The 17,764-nt window shown below is 47.1% G+C and overlaps 1 protein-coding gene across 1 annotated transcript in view; it reads right to left on the reverse strand.

Moving 5' to 3' along the window:
• LOC143836367 (opsin-5-like) overlaps positions 1-17,764 on the reverse strand; it is a 91,928-nt gene that overhangs the window by 22,292 nt on the left and 51,872 nt on the right. Inside the window, exons 2-3 of the mRNA XM_077335596.1 lie at positions 13,329-13,416; positions 2,701-2,863 (exon numbers count right to left, since the gene is read on the reverse strand). Coding sequence (XP_077191711.1) covers positions 2,701-2,863; positions 13,329-13,416 — 251 coding nt within the window. The remainder of the gene's footprint in view (positions 1-2,700; positions 2,864-13,328; positions 13,417-17,764) is intronic.

A 17,764-nucleotide genomic window follows, 5' to 3' on the forward strand; every position in this document is an offset into this window, starting at 1 on the left:
AGCCCCTATATAGATGGGCTGCAGGCACAGTGCTTGCATGCATGCCTCCCTTCCGTTTCCTTGCAGCCATAGACTTAAATTATTGTGGCTTATTGGGGAGAAAATGCAGGGGGCTAACACAGTGTGCCTGGGCTGAGTATCATATGATGTGTAGGCTTTGTTGCAGAAGTCGCTCTGAGCTCCTTAGAGGAAGATCTAGCTACAAGCATATAATTGATTAATAACCTACTCTGATCAGTAAAAAATGAGATGGAAATAATTGATTTATAAACTGTAAACTGTAAATTTATATACTTCAGAAAATATGTAGCATGTGGTATGTGATGTGATATTATGACGCTGAAATAGTGTAAGTTTCCCCACCCCCGTGTACTTTCCTCTTGAAAGTTGTCTTCCAGGAAAATATCTATTTGTCTTTTTCTGTATTGTAAAAAAAGTTTAACGTCTTTAAGAAATTGTTGTTGTTGTTATGTGCGAAGTCATGTCCGACCCATCGCGACCCCATGGACAATGATCCTCCAGGCCTTCCTGTCCTCTACCATTCCCTGGAGTCCTTTTAAGTTTGCACCTACTGCTTCAGTGACTCCATCCATCCACCTCATTCTCTGTCGTCCCCTTCTTCTTTTGCCCTCGATCGCTCCCAGCATTAGGCTCTTCTCCAGGGAGTCCTTCCTTCTCATGAGGTGGCCAAAGTATTTGAGTTTCATCTTCAGGATCTGGCCTTCTAAAGAGCAGTCAGGGCTGATCTCCTCTAGGATTGACCGGTTTGTTCGCCTTGCAGTCCAAGGGACTCGCAAGAGTCTTCTCCAGCACCAGAGTTCAAAAGCCTCAATTCTTTGACGCTCGGCCTTCCTTATGGTCCAACTTTCGCAGCCATACATTGCAACTGGGAATACCATAGCCTTGACTAAACGCACTTTTGTTGGTAGGGTGATGTCTCTGCTTTTTAGGATGCTGTCTAGATTTGCCATAGCTTTCCTCCCTAGGAGCAAGCGTCTTTTAATTTCTTTGCTGCAGTCCCCATCTGCAGTGATCTTGGAGCCGAGGAAAATAAAATCTGTCACTATCTCCATTTCTTCCCCATCTATTTGCCAGGAATTGAGAGGGCCGGCTGCCATGATCTTTGTTTTCTTGATGTTGAGTTTCAAGCCAACTTTTGCACTCTCCTCCTTCACCCGCATCAACAGGCTCTTTAGTTCCTCTTCACTTTCTGCCATTAGAGTGGTATCATCTGCATATCTGAGGTTGTTGATATTTCTCCCTGCAATCTTAATCCCAATTTGTGACTCCTCTAATCCCGCCTTTCTCATGATGTGCTCCGCATACAAGTTAAATAGGCAAGGCGACAGTATACAGCCTTGCCGAACTCCTTTCTCAATTTTGAACCAATCCGTGATTCCATGTTCAGTTCTCACTGTTGCTTCTTGACCTGCATATAAATTTCTCAAGAGACAAATAAGATGCTCTGGTATTCCCATCTTTTTAAGAACTTGCCACAATTTGTTGTGCTCCACACAATCAAAGGCTTTAGCATAGTCAATGAAGCAGAAGTAGATGTTCTTCTGGAACTCCCTAGCTTTTTCCATGATCCAGCGTATGTTGGCAATTTGATCTCTAGTTCCTCTACCTCTTCAAAATCCTGCCTGTACTTCTGGAAGTTCTCGGTCCACATATTGCTGGAGCCTAGCTTGTAGGATTTTGAGCATAACTTTGCTAGCATGAGAAATGAGTGCAATGGTGCGGTAGTTTGAACATTCTTTGGCATTGCCCTTCTTTGGGATTGGAATGTAAACTGACCTTTTCCAATCCTGTGGCCATTGTTGAGTTTTCCAAATTTGCTGGCATATTGAGTGTAGCACTTTTACTGCATCGTCCTTTAAGATTTTGAATAGTTCAACTGGAATGCTGTCACCACCACTAGCTTTATTGTTGCTCAGACTTCCTAAGGCCCATTTGACTTCACATTCCAGGATGTCTGGCTCCAGGTCAGTAACTAACCCACTGTGGTCATCAGGGATGTTAAGCTCGCTCTTGTATAGTTCTTCTGTATAATTTTGCCACCTTTGCTTAATCTCTTCTGCTTCTGTGAGGTCCCTACCATTTTGGTCCCTTATCATACCCATCTTTGCATGAAACGTTCTCTTCATATCTCCAATTTTCTTGAAAAGATCTCTGGTCCTCCCCATTCTATTGTTTTCTTCTATTTGTTTGCACTTTTCATTTAAGAAGGCATTCTTATCTCTTCTAGCTTTTCTCTGGAATTCTGCATTCAATTGGGTGTATCTTTCTCTTTCTCCCTTGCCTTTCACTTCCCTTTAAGAAATAGCAGTTCTCTAATATAAGAAAAGTTGGTTTTGATGCCTTGCTTTTCACTACCTTTTCACTACCTTAAGGGGTCTCAGAGTGGCTTACAATTGCCTTCCCTTTCTGCTCCCCACAACAGACACCCTGTGAGGTAGGTGGGGCTGAGGGAGCCCTGATATTACTGCTCTGTGAGAACAGCACTATCAGGGCTGTGACTAAGCCCACGGCCACCCAGCTGGCTGCGTGCGGAGGAGCGGGGAATCAAACCCGCTCACCAGAGTAGAAACCACCGCTCTTAACCACTACACCACACTGGCTCTCTATGTAGTGTATTGCTTTTAAAGTAAATTATTATTTTAAAAAATATATTAATAAGGATGGAAAGAAAGAAGCTACCTGTGTGCGAAGAAAGATGGTGTGGCCAAGGGGAAAAGGATCACAGTCATGCCCACATCGCTGATGGCAAGATTCACAATGAAAAATTCGGCAGGTTTCAAGATGGCTCTCTTCCGGTAGGCTACCAGGAGGAGGAGAGAGTTTCCCAAGAGAGACACTACTCCTGAGGATAAATCAGAGGCAATACCCACAGTGAAAAGGCGCACCATCGCATATTCAGTCAACAAGTGGTTTGAGGAAGGAACGGTATCCACCTGTCATCCACAGATGGTTATGAGTTCCAAACCTGACTGCAAATTGGCATCATGTCTAACTTTTTATTCCCCACTTCTACATTAGCATCAGGTACAACTTGGGGGGGGGGGGATGTGAGAGAGGTTTACATAACTGTGCATGGGCTGGGGGGAGGTAGTGAGAAAACCTTTTCTCTCCCCAAATACCTGAACTGGGAGACTCTCAATGAAGCTGATCAGACAGAAAATACTTCTTAACTTGCAGAAATTGCTGCCATGAGAGGTAGTGGTAGCCCCTAGATTAGAAAGCTTTCAATAAAGATTGAACACATTCAGCGACCTCAGTGGCTATTACTGACACTGAACTTCCAAATTCTGAATGCCATTTCCTGGGAATATACAAACAGATGGAGACTTTGCTCTCTGGGCCCCCGCTTGTGGGACAATAACGGGGACATCTGGTTGGCCATGGGAGAAACAGGGTTCAAAAGGAGTATTAGCCTGATTCTGCTGGACTCTTGATATATGCTACTTCAGGTGGCAGGATCTATGACTATACAGGTAGCCACATGCAAAATGGATAATTCCCAGTTTGAACTAATAGCACAAAGAGAGTTACTAATCTTATTGGCTTACACTTTTCCTTCTTTTACAACCCACTCTTCTCACTGGGACTCAAGTCTGTCCATCTATCTGTCTTTCTGTCTGTCTTCATCATCATCATCATCCATCATCTATCTAGCATTCGAAAATTACAGGATTAGAAAACAATGCAGACCTGTCTAAGACATGATATAGCATAATGCAGAAAATGGGTTACAAAGATAGCAGTAAAAGCAAGATAAGAAGAGTTGTTTTTTATATCCCACATTTCACTGCCCAGCGGACTCTCAAAGCAACTTATAATCGCCTTCCCTTCCTTTCCCTACAACAGATACTCTGACCTTTCCTGCATGGGCTGCCTCCTGGTGTTTGAGCCCAGGGCAGGTTGCCCCAGTTCTTTCTGCTCCCACATGGAGGAACATTTTGTTGCACTTTGTCCACCCTAGATTTGTGCTTCCGCATGGGAGCAGGGGCAGTGAGGTTCTGCTGCACTGCAGAGCAGTGGGGGCCTTTTTTGTTTGTTTGTTTAAGAACGTGGCATTGCATTTGGGTGCAATACCACATTCCTAAAAGGAAAGAAATGACCCAGGCAGCTCTGTCATGCTGCACAGAGGAGTCACCTGGGGCATTTTGTGTCCCTTCCAGGATGCTGTGCATCAGGCGAGGGTGGCGAGGAGCTGGGCCTGAATAGCATTGTTGCCACCCAGGCGGGGCAGGGGGAAGGGAACACTGATTTATTCACATTCCCTTGTCCCGGGGCAACTGAGGGCCTGAGTCGGGCCAGGCCTGGAATAGCCCCAGCCAGGGGGCAATATCATGCAGAACCGGGAATTTGCCCCATTACTAGACTAGTGGTGAGTCGAGGCAAATTCCTGGTACAGAAAAGGTCCCTGTGAGGGAGGTGAGGCTGAGAGAGCTCTGACAGGACTGCTCAGTCAGATCAGCACTATCAATGCTGTGATGAGTCAAAGGTCACTCAGCTGGCTGAATGCGATGGAGTGGGGAATCAAGCCCGGCTCGCCAGCTTAGAAGCTGCCACTCTTAACCTCTATACTACACTGGCTCCAATACATACAATAAACATCGTAATTGTCTAGAGTCCTAATCCCTTTTAAAAGTGTCTTCCTGAGCTGTTCCACCTTGGTGGGCAAGTTCAATTTCCTGACCATCTAATTCTCTACTTCCTGTCCCAGAAAGGATTTCAGAAAGCACAGGAGCCTTTTCCAGGTATGCTTCTGGAGCTCCAGTCTCATAACCTGGAGTTGCATCCTATGCACTGGGTTTACTGGGCGACTCTTGTTACACGTCATAGCCACTTGGTGAAAGGGGCAGGTTGCAGATTTTGAACACCTACCCTTGCAAATGTGGCTTTGGGGCAGCACAAACCATAGTTGGAAATTATACGTATTGTCTTTTGTACTTTTAAATTGTCCTCACCCATGCCCAAATATCTGTACTGGGCCTGCTTTCCCAATATGTGAGGCAGAAATGAGCACCATGTGAGGTACAATATGAGCACCAGAAATGTAATGCCTGAAAGGAGCAAGTGTAAAATCATCCCTTAGACAAGTGAAGCAACTTGGACTGCTAACATGGTTTCTTCTAGAACTGGTCTTTTAGAAGCGCCTAGAGCCAGGTAAATGAACTGGGTTACAAAGACTTGATTTTCAGTATCTTCAAGTGCAATTTGTCCTCCCAGGAATAACCGAGCCTTGGGGGGGGGGTAGGGGGTGGAGAGGAGACAGGGAGGGCATTCTTTCTCATGAGGATAGGCTTCCTATAATAATATACTGTGCACACCAAAGAAATGCAAGAAGGAACATCCTGGATTATGGCAAATCCAACTGAAGCTGCTCTTTTGTTTGAACTTAGTTGAGACAACAGCAGTAATTAAAATGTAATGCCAAGGATTTTCCTTTTTCTATTAAGTCATGCTAATTTCATTTAAAAAGAGTTTTGCCCCTCCAATGGCAAAGGAGGACCTGAATACAATTGGAGCACACGAGGGAGGGGTCGGAATGGCTTCCTAATAGATTAGTTTGCAAATTCAATATTATGATAACAGTAACATGCCGAAAATATATCATGCTTGATGTAGCCTCTTCTCCACCAAAGCTGCAGCCGAACTATCCCATCCTTAAACATTTAAGAGCTGATATATGTTTAATTCTGAGGAAAAAAACTGGAACCCTCCATCCTTCTTTCCACTGTGATTTTTACTGCAAAGCATAATTTGGGTCTCCTTTGCTTATGGCTTCATTAACTGTATCCATTAGGTTTATTATCGTATTGGCTGCTTATTAACAGTGCAGGGAGACTGCTGAGTCAGACTGTCTCACTTGCCTGAGGGTAGCCAAAAAGGGACGGATTTTGGAAGCTGTTTTGGTTAGAAAGATAGAGGCGGAGGAGGAGGAGAAGAATTGGTTCTTATATGCCACTTTTCTCTACCCGAAGGAGTCTCAAAGTAGCTTATCATCACCTTCCCTTTCCTTTCCTCACAACAGACACCCTGTGAGGGAGGTGAGGCTGAGAGAGCCCTGATATTACTGAAGAAGAGTTGGTTCTTATATGCCACTTTTCTCTACCCGAAGGAGTCTCAAAGTAGCTTATCGTCACCTTCCCTTTCCTCTCCCCACAACAGTCATCCTGTGAGGTGGGTGAGGCTGAGAGAGCCCTGATATCACTGCTTGGTCAGAACAGTTTTATCAGTGCTGTGGCGAGCCCAAGGTCACCCAGCTGGCTGCATGTGGGGGAGGAGCGGGGAATCAAACCCATCTCGCCAGATTAGAAGTCCACACTCCTAACCACTACACCAAACTGGCTCTCAAGAGAACAAGTGTTTTATACCCTGATTTTCACTACCCAAAGTGGCTTCCTCTGAAACATTCTTGTGGCTTCGAGAAACCCCAGAAGTGGCACGATCGTGCAGAATATGGTTCGGAAGCAGAGCTGTGGACATGCTCACCTGGGGCCCCTCCCCTCCCAACCCCCTCCAGGCCCATCACTGGCCATTGAGGGGGAGGTTCAACATGATCATATATAAATTAATTAACTCCCACCCATTCGAGAAACCCTTCCAGGGCCTTCAAGAAATCCCAGGGTCTCACAAAACCTTGGATGAGAAAGCCTGCTCTAACTTAAATTGGAGCTGGGAATAACTGTGACCGGTGCAATGTTGTGTTCCAAGTACCTGTGTACCTTGTAAACGTATCCTTCTGGCTTCACTTCTGACAGTAAACCCCTTGAGTTCAGGGACCTCTCCTGCTTGCTAGCCTTACCCTATAAATTAAACAGCAGCATTCAAAGAAGCAGCACCAACAACTGCCCTAGACAGAGGTTTCACAGTAAGCAGGGTTACACCTGAGGCCTTTCAAGCATTTAGGTGGTATAGGGAAGTTTAACGGCTCAGCAGTGCTGGGTCCAAGTAGTACCACTGGCTTGAGTCTGCCTTAATCTCTTGTGGTTTTTATGGAACATTTTATCAGGAATCCCCAGCACCACAATCATTCTATCCCTTTAAAACTAAAGAAGCAGGAAAAAAAACCCTTCAGTCCCTAAAACGGACTTTTGCCAAAGAGTTCAGTAGGCAAAAACAACAAAGCTAGATTAATTTGTTATCGGCGTGCTTCATTTCTCAAACCTGTGTACTCCATAGAAGAAGAGTCTCTAAACCAGGGGTAGTCAAACTGCGGCCCTCCAGATGTCCCTGGACTACAATTCCCAGGAGCCCCCTGCCAGCAAATGCTGGCAGGGGCTTCTGGGAATTGTAGTCCAGGGACATCTGGAGGGCCGCAGTTTGACTACCCCTGCAAACAGCTTAGAATTGCCTACCCTTCCTTTTCCCACAACAGACACCCTGTCAGGCAGGTAGGGCTGAGAGAGCTCTGTGGGAACTGTGACTGGCCCAAGGTCTGGCTGCATATGGAGGAGGAGTGGAGAATCAAACCCGATTCTCCATATTAGAGGCCACTGCTCTTAATCAATTTGGATTTTAACTGTGGTGCACGTGGAGAAGGGGCTTTAGGTTTCCCCCCCCCCTTCCATACCTTGTTTCTACCCTGGACTGGTCCTCAGGGAATACTAGCCAGCCTACACCGGTGTGTTTCCCCAATTAGGCAGGCAGGCAGTGGCAGGCCCTTTGAGGTCAAACTTCTGGGCCTAGAATTTCCAGGGACAAGGCCGCCTGTCCCTCTTTCACCGTAACCTAGAGAAGGGAGAACAAAACACCTGCTTTCTGCTGGACAGGGCTCCTGGGAGGATGCCTGCCTTTTGTTAAACCTGGCTTCAGAACAAACTGTCACTAAAAGTGACACAGGGATTACGACGGGGAGGCTACGGCCAGTCTGACTCAGAGATCAGGATGATGGCTAAGGTCTGCTTGGGGGATCAAGGACAAGGCAATAATTTAGGTCAGCCGGTGGCACGGGGAAGGAGGGGGAGCTCGCCCAGCCCGCCGTGCCTTTTCAAGAAACTTTTGGCATGAGATCGTGACTGCTATTTCCATCCTTGTTCTAATGTGGCATCAGCAGTAATGCGGGAGGGGATGCTGAGCTATTCTTGGCTGGTGGGAGATCGCTATTTAGAGCACATGTCCGTGGTGCTCTTTGAAGCCTTTTAGGCAATAAGATCCAGTGTACTTTGGGATCCTCTGGTACCAGTTCTTGGAGATGCTGATGCTGTGTGGAGTGTGGACCTCCCACCTGGCTCCACTCCCAAGAAGGGCCAGGTGTTTCTGGCAGCTGTGAACACTTAGCGGTTGGGACGATCACTATGAAGGCAGCAAAGGAAAAAGCCCTTATTTGGGTGGCCCCCATAACCCTTCAGATGCAATGCAAAAATGAGTGAGGTGTGTAGGCATGCCTTTTACAAGCCGTGTATATGTTTGCATGCATGGCAGAAAAGGGAAGGTGGTCTGATAATTTTGTGGCTTGGACCCACCACTGAAGCTCCACTGGCAATAACCGGAAACCACAGAATCCTAGAGTCGGAAGGGGGTCATGTAGGCCATCTAGTCCAACCTCCTGCTCAATGCAGAGTCAGCCTCAGGCAGGGATTCCCAACCAGAGGTCCATGGACACTTGGGTGTCCATGGGGGTTCTGACGGGGGTCCACGGGAGCTCTGGAGTGGCATAATATGGGGGCAGGGTCTAGGCTGTCTTCCCAGCTCCTACTCTTCCTTCCAGCCTACTTAAGGCAGAGTCAAAATAGTAGTAGAAAAGGCAGGGGGAAGAAGAACAAGGCGAGCTCATGGGGCAGGGAGTGATGTCACTTCTGGAGGTGTAGTAGAGGGTGTGGTCAGCTGATCACTTCCGGTGCTACTCAAAGTCTGAAAAATTATTTCAGGGGCTCCTCCACGGTCAAAAGCTTAAAAAGCCTGGCCTAAGGCCTCCCGGTTAGCTGTCTGTCCAGCGGCTGCTTCAAGACCGCCAGCGAGGGGGAGCTCACCACCTCCTTCGGCAGCCCATTCCCCTGATGAACTACTCGGACTGGGAAACATTTTTTCCTGATATGTAGCTGGCACCGTTCTACACAATGCTGAAAGCCATGACTGCAGGTCTTGTCCTCTGCTGCTATCATTCTATGGCTACAGCTGGTATCGCTTACCCCACAGACTCTAAGAGCTGCGTTTGTGACATAAAGCCTGTCAAGTCACGAGTAGGCTGCCTAAGGAGGTGATGAGCTCCCCCTCACTGGCAGTCTTCAAGCAAAGGTTGGATGCACACTTTTCTTGGATGCTTTAGGATGCTTTGGGCTGATCCTGCGTTGAGCAGGGGGTTGGACTAGATGGCCTGTATGGCCCCTTCCAACTCTATGATTCTATGATTCTATGACCTGCAGTGAGGTTTGCCTTTGCTCCCCCCTGCAGGGCTTTCCTTGGGGGTCTCCCACTCAATTACCGATCCTGCTTAGCCCCCTTCCCTCCTGCTATAAGAGCTGGGGAATCGTTGTCTTTTCAAAACGAAAGCTGAGGTCCCTCGAGCTCGGCTGGGCAGATGTGCGTAACTTGACATCATTCATTTTCGGGAAAGCGATGCCGGTTTGCCCCGTTTGCACGATATGTGCCGGACCAGGATTGTCAACGTGTGCAGAATCTGGTTCATCGCCTCTCCGGAGGCCCCCCGGAGCACTCGCCTGATCAGACACCCAGGTCGATCCCTTCATTCTTGCGAGTTATTTTTGCTAGGGGACCATCAATCCCTTTTCTCCCTGACAGTGGTGATCCCTTTTCCGGTGCATCATTAAGCATCTCCAGGAGGCTGGCAGGAGTGACACTGATTAATTTCCCCTGCCGCCTCTGGAAGTCTGAAACAGACAAATCCCAGAGAAGGCAGATGGCTGGGATCCGTGTATCGAGTTTCTGTTCTCACGCTAAGGCAGTGAGTATAGCCCCGAATGGCTGCTGGGGCTGCAATCCATAACCGTGAGCTTGAGCTTCTCCAGAGCTTGCTCAGGGGTTCAGACGGAGCTCTTCCCCTACGTTATTTTGCTGAAGGTCGCCTCATGGTTTCACGGCAGGGACGGAGTTCCCATCACGGACTTCCTGACTGGTTGTGTAGTCTCTTTGTCGCTATTGGCCGGGAGTGGCGCTTTATTTTAAAAATAAAATAGTTATTATAGGGTCAATGCACATATCAATAAAAAGGTTAGGGGGTCTGAATTGTCAGATTGTGCAGTTTACATAAATGTGTTGCAGCTTGACCCTTTTGATCTAAATTGGAAGATTTGGGGACATTCTGCACCTGATAAATATCGGGAAATACCTTTTGAAGATGCCATATTTTTGGCATTTTGCACGACGTCGCCAACATCCAGTGTCCAAGCAGAAAACCATTTTAAAGCGCTAGCTGGGAAATCGCATAAAGTGGAATACCTAACTAAAAAGTGCAAGCTAGAGGAGAGCAACCAGTAAGCCACACGCCAAGGAAATGTGTGGAGCCGAAGTAGCGCTATCTCAGCCTCCAATTCCCACTCTCGCACGTGCCTCCCTTCTCCCCTGAACATTTTTTTTTAAAAGAAAAGTGCATGGAGCAACGAATAGGCCTTAAATTGTGCAGGCAAAGGGGGGGAATCCCCCCCAGTTAATACAAAAACATGCCTCTCTAAAGTCCCCCCCCCAAAAAAAAAACCAGGAACAAAATTAATTTTTAAAAGATTCAAGGCTCCTGATTCTATAAGAGGTGGCATTATAAAAAGCACTATGCATCTATGACTAGATGCATAGGCATTTCAATGGGGAAGTTTTATTTTTTAAAAAAATTAGCTGCCGTCACTGGCCCTTTAAAACATGGAGAAAGGTGATTGGCTGCCTGGCTTGATTGACAGACAGAAGAAAGTCATGGGTAAACGTGTTGCTCTCTTCCGCCATTTCAAGCAGGCATCCGAATTGCTAAGAAGCGCAAGAAGGCGGCAGAGGAAAGCGAGAGAGCCAGAAGGTGAGGAACAGCTGGAGGCGTGTTATTTTTTAGTGTTACGCCATTTCGTTGGCATAATGCTATTTTTTTCTGCTCTTGGGGTTGGGATTGTTTCCCCTCTTTGGTTGTTTTCATGGTAGAATGTAAATTTGGCATGCAGAAAGCCCCAAATTTGTTCTGTGGCATTTCCAGCTCAAAGGATGCGGGAGGTGATGATGTGAAAGACCTCCACCGAAGAGAGCACCTTCCACTTAGCGCCAACAATACCTTGACCTTGATGTGGTCTGGGGCTGTACAAGGCAGCTTCATGTGTGCGACATCAGCTCTCTATTTAGGCTATTTTGTCCCTGCAACCCTGACCAAAGCACGTGAACTCTGGCTCCGAAAATGTGCTTTGGAAGCAATGTCTGAAGACCAGTTTGATCTGCAGAAGCAAAGATGAGTGCTTTCCCTAGACTCCACCAGCCAAATGGAGAATTTCAAGGATGTGTTCTCTTATGCAAAGTTGCCCATCAGTTGAGGTTATCCTAAGAAGCCCTTCTTGGTACAGCAGTTAAGGGCAGCGACCTCTAATCTGGAGAACCAGGTTAGATTCCCCACTGTTCCATGTGCAGCCAGTTGGGTGACCTTGGGCTAGTCACAGTTCTATCACAGCTCTCTCAGCCTCACCTACCTCACAAGATGTCTTAGGGCTGTTCTCACAGAGCAGTTACGTCAGAGTTTTCTCAGCTCCACCTACCTCACAAGGTGTCTATTGTAGGGAGAGGAAGAGAAAGGTGTTTGTAAGCCACTTTGAGACTCCTTCTGATAGTGAAAAGTGGGGCATAAAAATCCAGCTCTCTTCCTCTCCAGGGCCCATTCTGCACATATTGGATAATGTACTTCCAATGTGCTTTTCCAGATTGATTTTCCTGTGCTGAGTGAGAAAGGTATCCCCTGTGCAAGCACCGAGTCATGTCTGACCCTTGGGGTGATGCCCTCTAGCGTTTTCTTAGCAAACTCAAAATCTACCTCTAAAGTGCATTGAAAGTGCATTATCTAACGTGTGCAGAATGGGCCCAGGTGACTCAGGGGCCTAGCTGAGAGAAGAACATTTTGTTATGATGGTGGCCCATTTATGGGCCTCTCCCAAGTGATTATTGCAGGCACCAGCTTTGCTTCAGCTCTTTGTGGCTTATTTCCCCACTCTCACTCCCATTCCTCCTCCTTAGTTTCTGAATTGTACGAAAATTGTGCTGTCGTTTAAACAAAGCCACTGCCCGGCTGACATGATGATTGATGGGTTTTATTGTTCTTTAATTATGCTTTTTGTTGTTAATTAAAAAAAACAACTCTGTGAACTAGCTTGAATATTCATAAAGAAAGGAAGGGGGTATACAAGTCTTTTACACAAACAAGCAAAATTAAAGAGTGTACGGTTGAATACTCTGCATCCCCCCCCCCCATCTCCAAAAAGAAAATGTGTCAGGGAAAAGCTTAGAATCCTTCTTAGACAAGCCAGATTTCCGTGTGTGAAGAAATATGCCAGATAAAGTGGTCTAAAGTTGTAGAGCAGATACAACACCGGTTTAAATCATATAAAATCCTAAAATTATCAGCATTAGAAGTAAAGCTCACAATTTCAGCCAGGCCGACCTTTTCTCTTCAGAAAGCGAGGAGCATGTAACTAGTTCCTATGGCAGAGTTTTACTGCTGTTATGGTGTAATCCTAAATATAGTTGAAGGTAAAGGTAAAGGTCCGTGCAAGCTCCGGGTCATGTCTGACCCTTGGGGTGACGCCCTCTAGTGTTTTCACGGCAGACTCAATACAGGGTGGTTTGCCAGTGCCTTCCCCAGTCATTACCGTTTACCCCCCCCCAACAAGCTGGGTACTCATTTTACCGACCTCGGAAGGATGGAAGGCTGAGTCAACCCTGAGCCGGCTGCTGGGATTGAACTCCCAGCCTCATGGGCAGAGCTTTGAGACTGCAAGTCTGCTGCTCGCTACAAGGGGCTCATCAACATAGTTACACCCCTCTAAGCCCAATGATTTCATTAGAAGGGCTTAACCCTGTTTAGAATTGCATCAATTATCCCTTATTATAGCTCAGATGACAGAGATGGTTGAGGGTTGTATCCAAATCCACTGACCAAATGTTGTGCCAGAATTTCAATCCCCAAGCAATTTCAGGTGCCCAGGGGCCTTCTCCCAACACAAGAACGATTGGTCTCTTCCAGCTGTACAGAAGGCGACAACAAGCAACGCATTTCAAATCAATAAATGACGCGTGCAGACAAACACCAAGGTCTTCCGAATGTGCTCCTGCCAGATCTGCTGGTAGCTTATTTGCCTCGCTGAGAGACGCTTTGTTTTGTTTTGTGTTCTGCTTTTTCTCCTTACCAAAAAGCGAATACAGTGTTCCAAAAATCAGGTCTTCTCCTTCAGATAAGGTGGAATGGAACGCTGAAGAATTGGAGGCATTTTCCATCTGCAACAGCAAGAAGGAGAACAACAAAGGACGTTACATGCAAGTCAGGAGGCATTTCGGTTCACCGCAGAACGCTCAGCCCCCTCCTTTCCCCTGGGAAACAGCACGGCTGTCGTATTTTTGCCCAGGTGCCTTTTTGTGGACTGTGGCTAGAGGAGAATCAAGCGGCAGAGCTGCAAGGGCTCTCACAGTGAATAAAGGAACTGACAGTTCCTCTAGATCAGGGGTAGTCAAACTGCGGCCCTCCAGATGTCCATGGACTACAATTCCCATGAGCCTCTGCCAGCAAACGCCAGCGTTTGCTGGCAGAGGCTCATGGGAATTGTAGTCCATGGACATCTGGAGGGCCGCAGTTTGACTACCCCTGCTCTAGATGGTGTCCCCAAGATTCAGGCTGTGTGGCGGGTTGATAACGGGATCAGGCACCGTCCCCGTCATTCCATGATTACAGCCTGGTGCATTTAATTACAGATTACGCTGATTAGCCGCAGGGTGATATTTCTTTGCGAAAAGTTTCGACTTTGCTACTTTATGGGCAGGAAAGGCCACTTGGCGGTCCCAGCTGTTGTGCTTCTATCAATATGCCTTGATGAGGCCGCTGCGAGTTTTGGAGCTCTGGGCTCTCTGGGGACCTGTCTGTTCCAGCCCCAACGCTAATTGCAGCGGGCTTGAGCAGCTTAATCAAACCTTGAGCAGTCAAAGATAATGTTTCCAGCCAGGATCCAGGCTGCCGCTGCATCGGCACCCCATTCAAAGACACAAATAAAGCAATCTTGCAAAGGCAATAGGAGACGTCGCCAGCCCCACAACTAACTTTCTGCTGGCTTGTCTGGATTGGTTAGTCTTCGATGGCTCCCTGACTGTCTAAAACAGGGGTTCCCAAGCAGAGTTCCAGGGATCCCTGGGGTTACAAGTGAGCTCCCCAGGGGCTCTGCGGCCTTTCCCAGAACTCCGGATGGCCGCTGAAAATCACTAGACCCACTGGAGCTCACTTCCCCAGTTGTTCTACCGGCCTAGTCTCTTTTTCCACCGTGGAAACGGTAAATCAGTGGTAGTCAACCTGTGGTCCTCCAGATGTCCGTGGACTACAATTCCCATGAGCCCCTGCCAGGATTTGCTGGCAGGGGCTCATGGGAATTGTAGTCCACGAACATCTGGAGGACCACAGGTTGACTACCCCTGATTGGTTGATTGGCCTGCTCCACATCCATGCCCACTTCTCTGAAGGGTCTTCAGGTCACTACTTCCGGGGCTCCTCAAAGCTTGAAAAAATATTGCAAGGTTTCCTCCATGGTCAAAAGGTTGGGAAAGGCTGGTTTAAAGGAAGGGAGGGGAAGAGAAAAAACTTGAAAGAACTGGACCGTAATCTGGGAATGCTCTTTGATAATCTACCCAAACGCCAACCAAGGCCCCTCCCCTCAGAAGGATTTTAATTCTATGAAGAGATGGCTTTTAACCTATTTAATTAATTTTAGAACCTAATTAAATCTATGTAATGAATGTTTTATTGTTTATGAATTACTGGATTCGTTTGTATTGAATGTTTTAATTTTGTTGTTACCCGCCCTGGGATTGCTAGTGAATGGAAGGTTATAAGGATAAAGTTATTATTAATCCTGTATTATGTGATATCCCAAAATATTACTGTATCATGTGATATCCCTGGCTTTACAGGGTTTCATATCTGTGAGGACTATGATTGGCAACTCTGGGCTGGAAGTAGGGAGGCCAGCCTCCAAGTGGGACTTGGGGGTCACCAGAATCACGGCTCATCTCCAGACTACAGAGATCAGCTCCCATGGAAAAAACGGATTCTTTTGAGGGTGGCTTCTATGCCACTGTATCCTAGTGAGGGCGCTGTCTTCCCCCAGCTCCCTCCCCACATCTCCAGAAAATTCCCAATATCCGGCAGCCCCAGCCTCCCAACCCCCACTGATAGTCAAGGGCATCTGGCAACCCTAGCTAGGAGGGTGCAATACCATAGAATCCACCCCCACACACACCGCAAAGCAGTCATTTCCCCCAGGGGATCTGATCTCCAGGCCCCACCTGGAGATTGGCAACTCAAGGCCAGAACCCTGTATCTCCATCTCTCCGAAGAAAATAGTCCCGCCAGCCTCAGAAAAACCAGCAGGCACTTCCTCACTGCCTCTGACACAGAGCAAGGGGCTTACTGAGAAAATTAAACTGAAGGATGGGAACTAATCTCTTTTTTTTGGGCTTCCCGGAACTGACCGAAAGGAGCTTCACCCAGAGAAGAAGAAAAAAACAACAACACAACAATTTAAACAGGACAGCCATGTTGATCCAGAGATTTCACCCACACACTTTCTTCCAGCATTTTGAAACAAGCGACATTTCAATTAAGGGATCGATCCTTATTTGGAGGCATGCGGTTTACTGCCAGGTAGCATCCTACGAGAGTTGGGTCTGGGGGAGGGGGGGAGGGTAATACCACCAAGCAGGGCCTCCCATTTCAGGAGAAAACCTCTTGCCCCCCCCCCCACCACCTAATTCCGAGGCATCAAGAGCCAAAGAAGAGTCAACAAGAAACATCACAGCAGTTCAGTATGGCTGCCTGTAGGAAAATTCATGGAGGGTTTGGGAATGGAGCCTGGGGTGTGGAGGGATGTCAGCGGGGTATAATGCCAAAAAAAAATGCAAAAATTTCCTCCAGGGGAACTGATCACTGTCCGCTGCAGATGAGTTGCAATTCTGGGAGACCTCCAGTCACCACCTGGAGTTTGGCAAGCCCATGTTAAGCAAATGGGAAGAACATTGTAAAAGTAGGGCAGAATTAATCCAAGGGCACTACAGCAACACATCTCCCCAATGTGGGGAGGTGGGAAATGAGCTGGGAAAGAGGGGAGGGGATCAAGCATCCTTCTCCCAATCATACAGGGGTCTGAGCGCTTTGTTTTTAAGCCAACCATTTACACAAAATATCTTTTTGGGCTCCAGGGACCATGTTCAGTGTCTCAGAAATCCACCCAGACAGAAATAAAGTCCAAAAGAACACAAATTCCCAAAAGGGGGGGGGGAGATGCTGTATCATTCTGCTGTTTCTCCATAGCAATGCAGAAGTGTTGATTTTTATTTAAAATGCATCTGTGTTGTGGCATTACTGCATAGCTCCGCGGAAGTGTCTTTTTTACAAAACATTAATTTTGGGCTTGTGTGGGGAGAGAGAAAGTTTCAGTACAGAAGAAAACTGCTGTGCTGTGATTGGTGGCTTGCTGTGACCGACAGGCCAAGCAGCAGAAGGAGAAATTCGTTTTGCTTTTCTTTGCTGCCTTGTCAGGAGGCAAAAAGCTGCAAAGGGGCAGAGGGGGAAAATGGTAGGGGTCTCCTGTGAGGGCTACAAACTCAAGGTTTACCATCCTGTGTTTGAAAGCAGGATGCCATGCGTGTTTTACCCCTTTGTGCTGTTGGCAGCTTTACCCCCCCACACACACACACACACTTTTCAGTGTTGCCCCTAGCTGCCTCCTTCTCCTGCTCCTGCTTTTCCTTATCCTCCAGCATGGTGTAGCGGTTAAGAGCAGCGGCCTCTGATCTGGAGAACCAGGTTTGATTCCCTGCTCCTTCCCACGCAGCCAGCTGGGTGACCTATTAGAGCTGTTCTTGCAGATTAGTTCAGCCTCACCTACCTCACAGGGTGCCTGTTGTGGGGAGAGGAAGGGAAGGCGATTCAAACCACTTTGTGACTCCGTTGGGTCGTAAAAAACAGAGTATAAAAACCAACTCTTGTTCTTAGATTTATAGACTGACCCTTTCTTCAAGTGGGTTCAGGGTGGTTTACAGCATAAATTAAAACGTTCATAATTACATTTTAAAACATTCTAAAATTAAATTTCTCATCCCGAGCCCCCCCCCCCTCCAAACTGTCTTACAGACTTCAGTTTCTGATTCCCAACACACAGCAGGGTTATCAAAGAGCACAAGAGGAAATGCAATCTTGAGCACAGAGAACCCTGCCCCAAAATGAGCCGTCATTTCGCCCCCCTTCCCCAGATTCCATTGGTTTTTTGGCTTCCATTTGGGCTCCTAGCTCCCCCCCCCCGCTTCATTTTTTTGACTGCAAAGTAATGTCTCATTACAGAAGCTGGCAGAGAGGATGGCAAGAAACTACACTCGCTAATGTGCACAAATAAAAAACGATAAAGTGGAAGTTCGAAAGTTACATTCACTTCCACCGAGTGCTCGACAACAAAAAAAAAATCATCATGGTTTATTGCCCTAATTAGCTTCCTTGCTATTATTTCATGCAAAGGTTCCAGGGTGCTTAGGAAGTTAATAGGGGGTAGTAGAGCGGAACGCCTGGAGTTTCTCCAAACTGCTTCTTTCC

This window comes from Paroedura picta, chromosome 4 (assembly GCF_049243985.1).
Source record: "Paroedura picta isolate Pp20150507F chromosome 4, Ppicta_v3.0, whole genome shotgun sequence".
NCBI lineage: Eukaryota > Metazoa > Chordata > Lepidosauria > Squamata > Gekkonidae > Paroedura > Paroedura picta.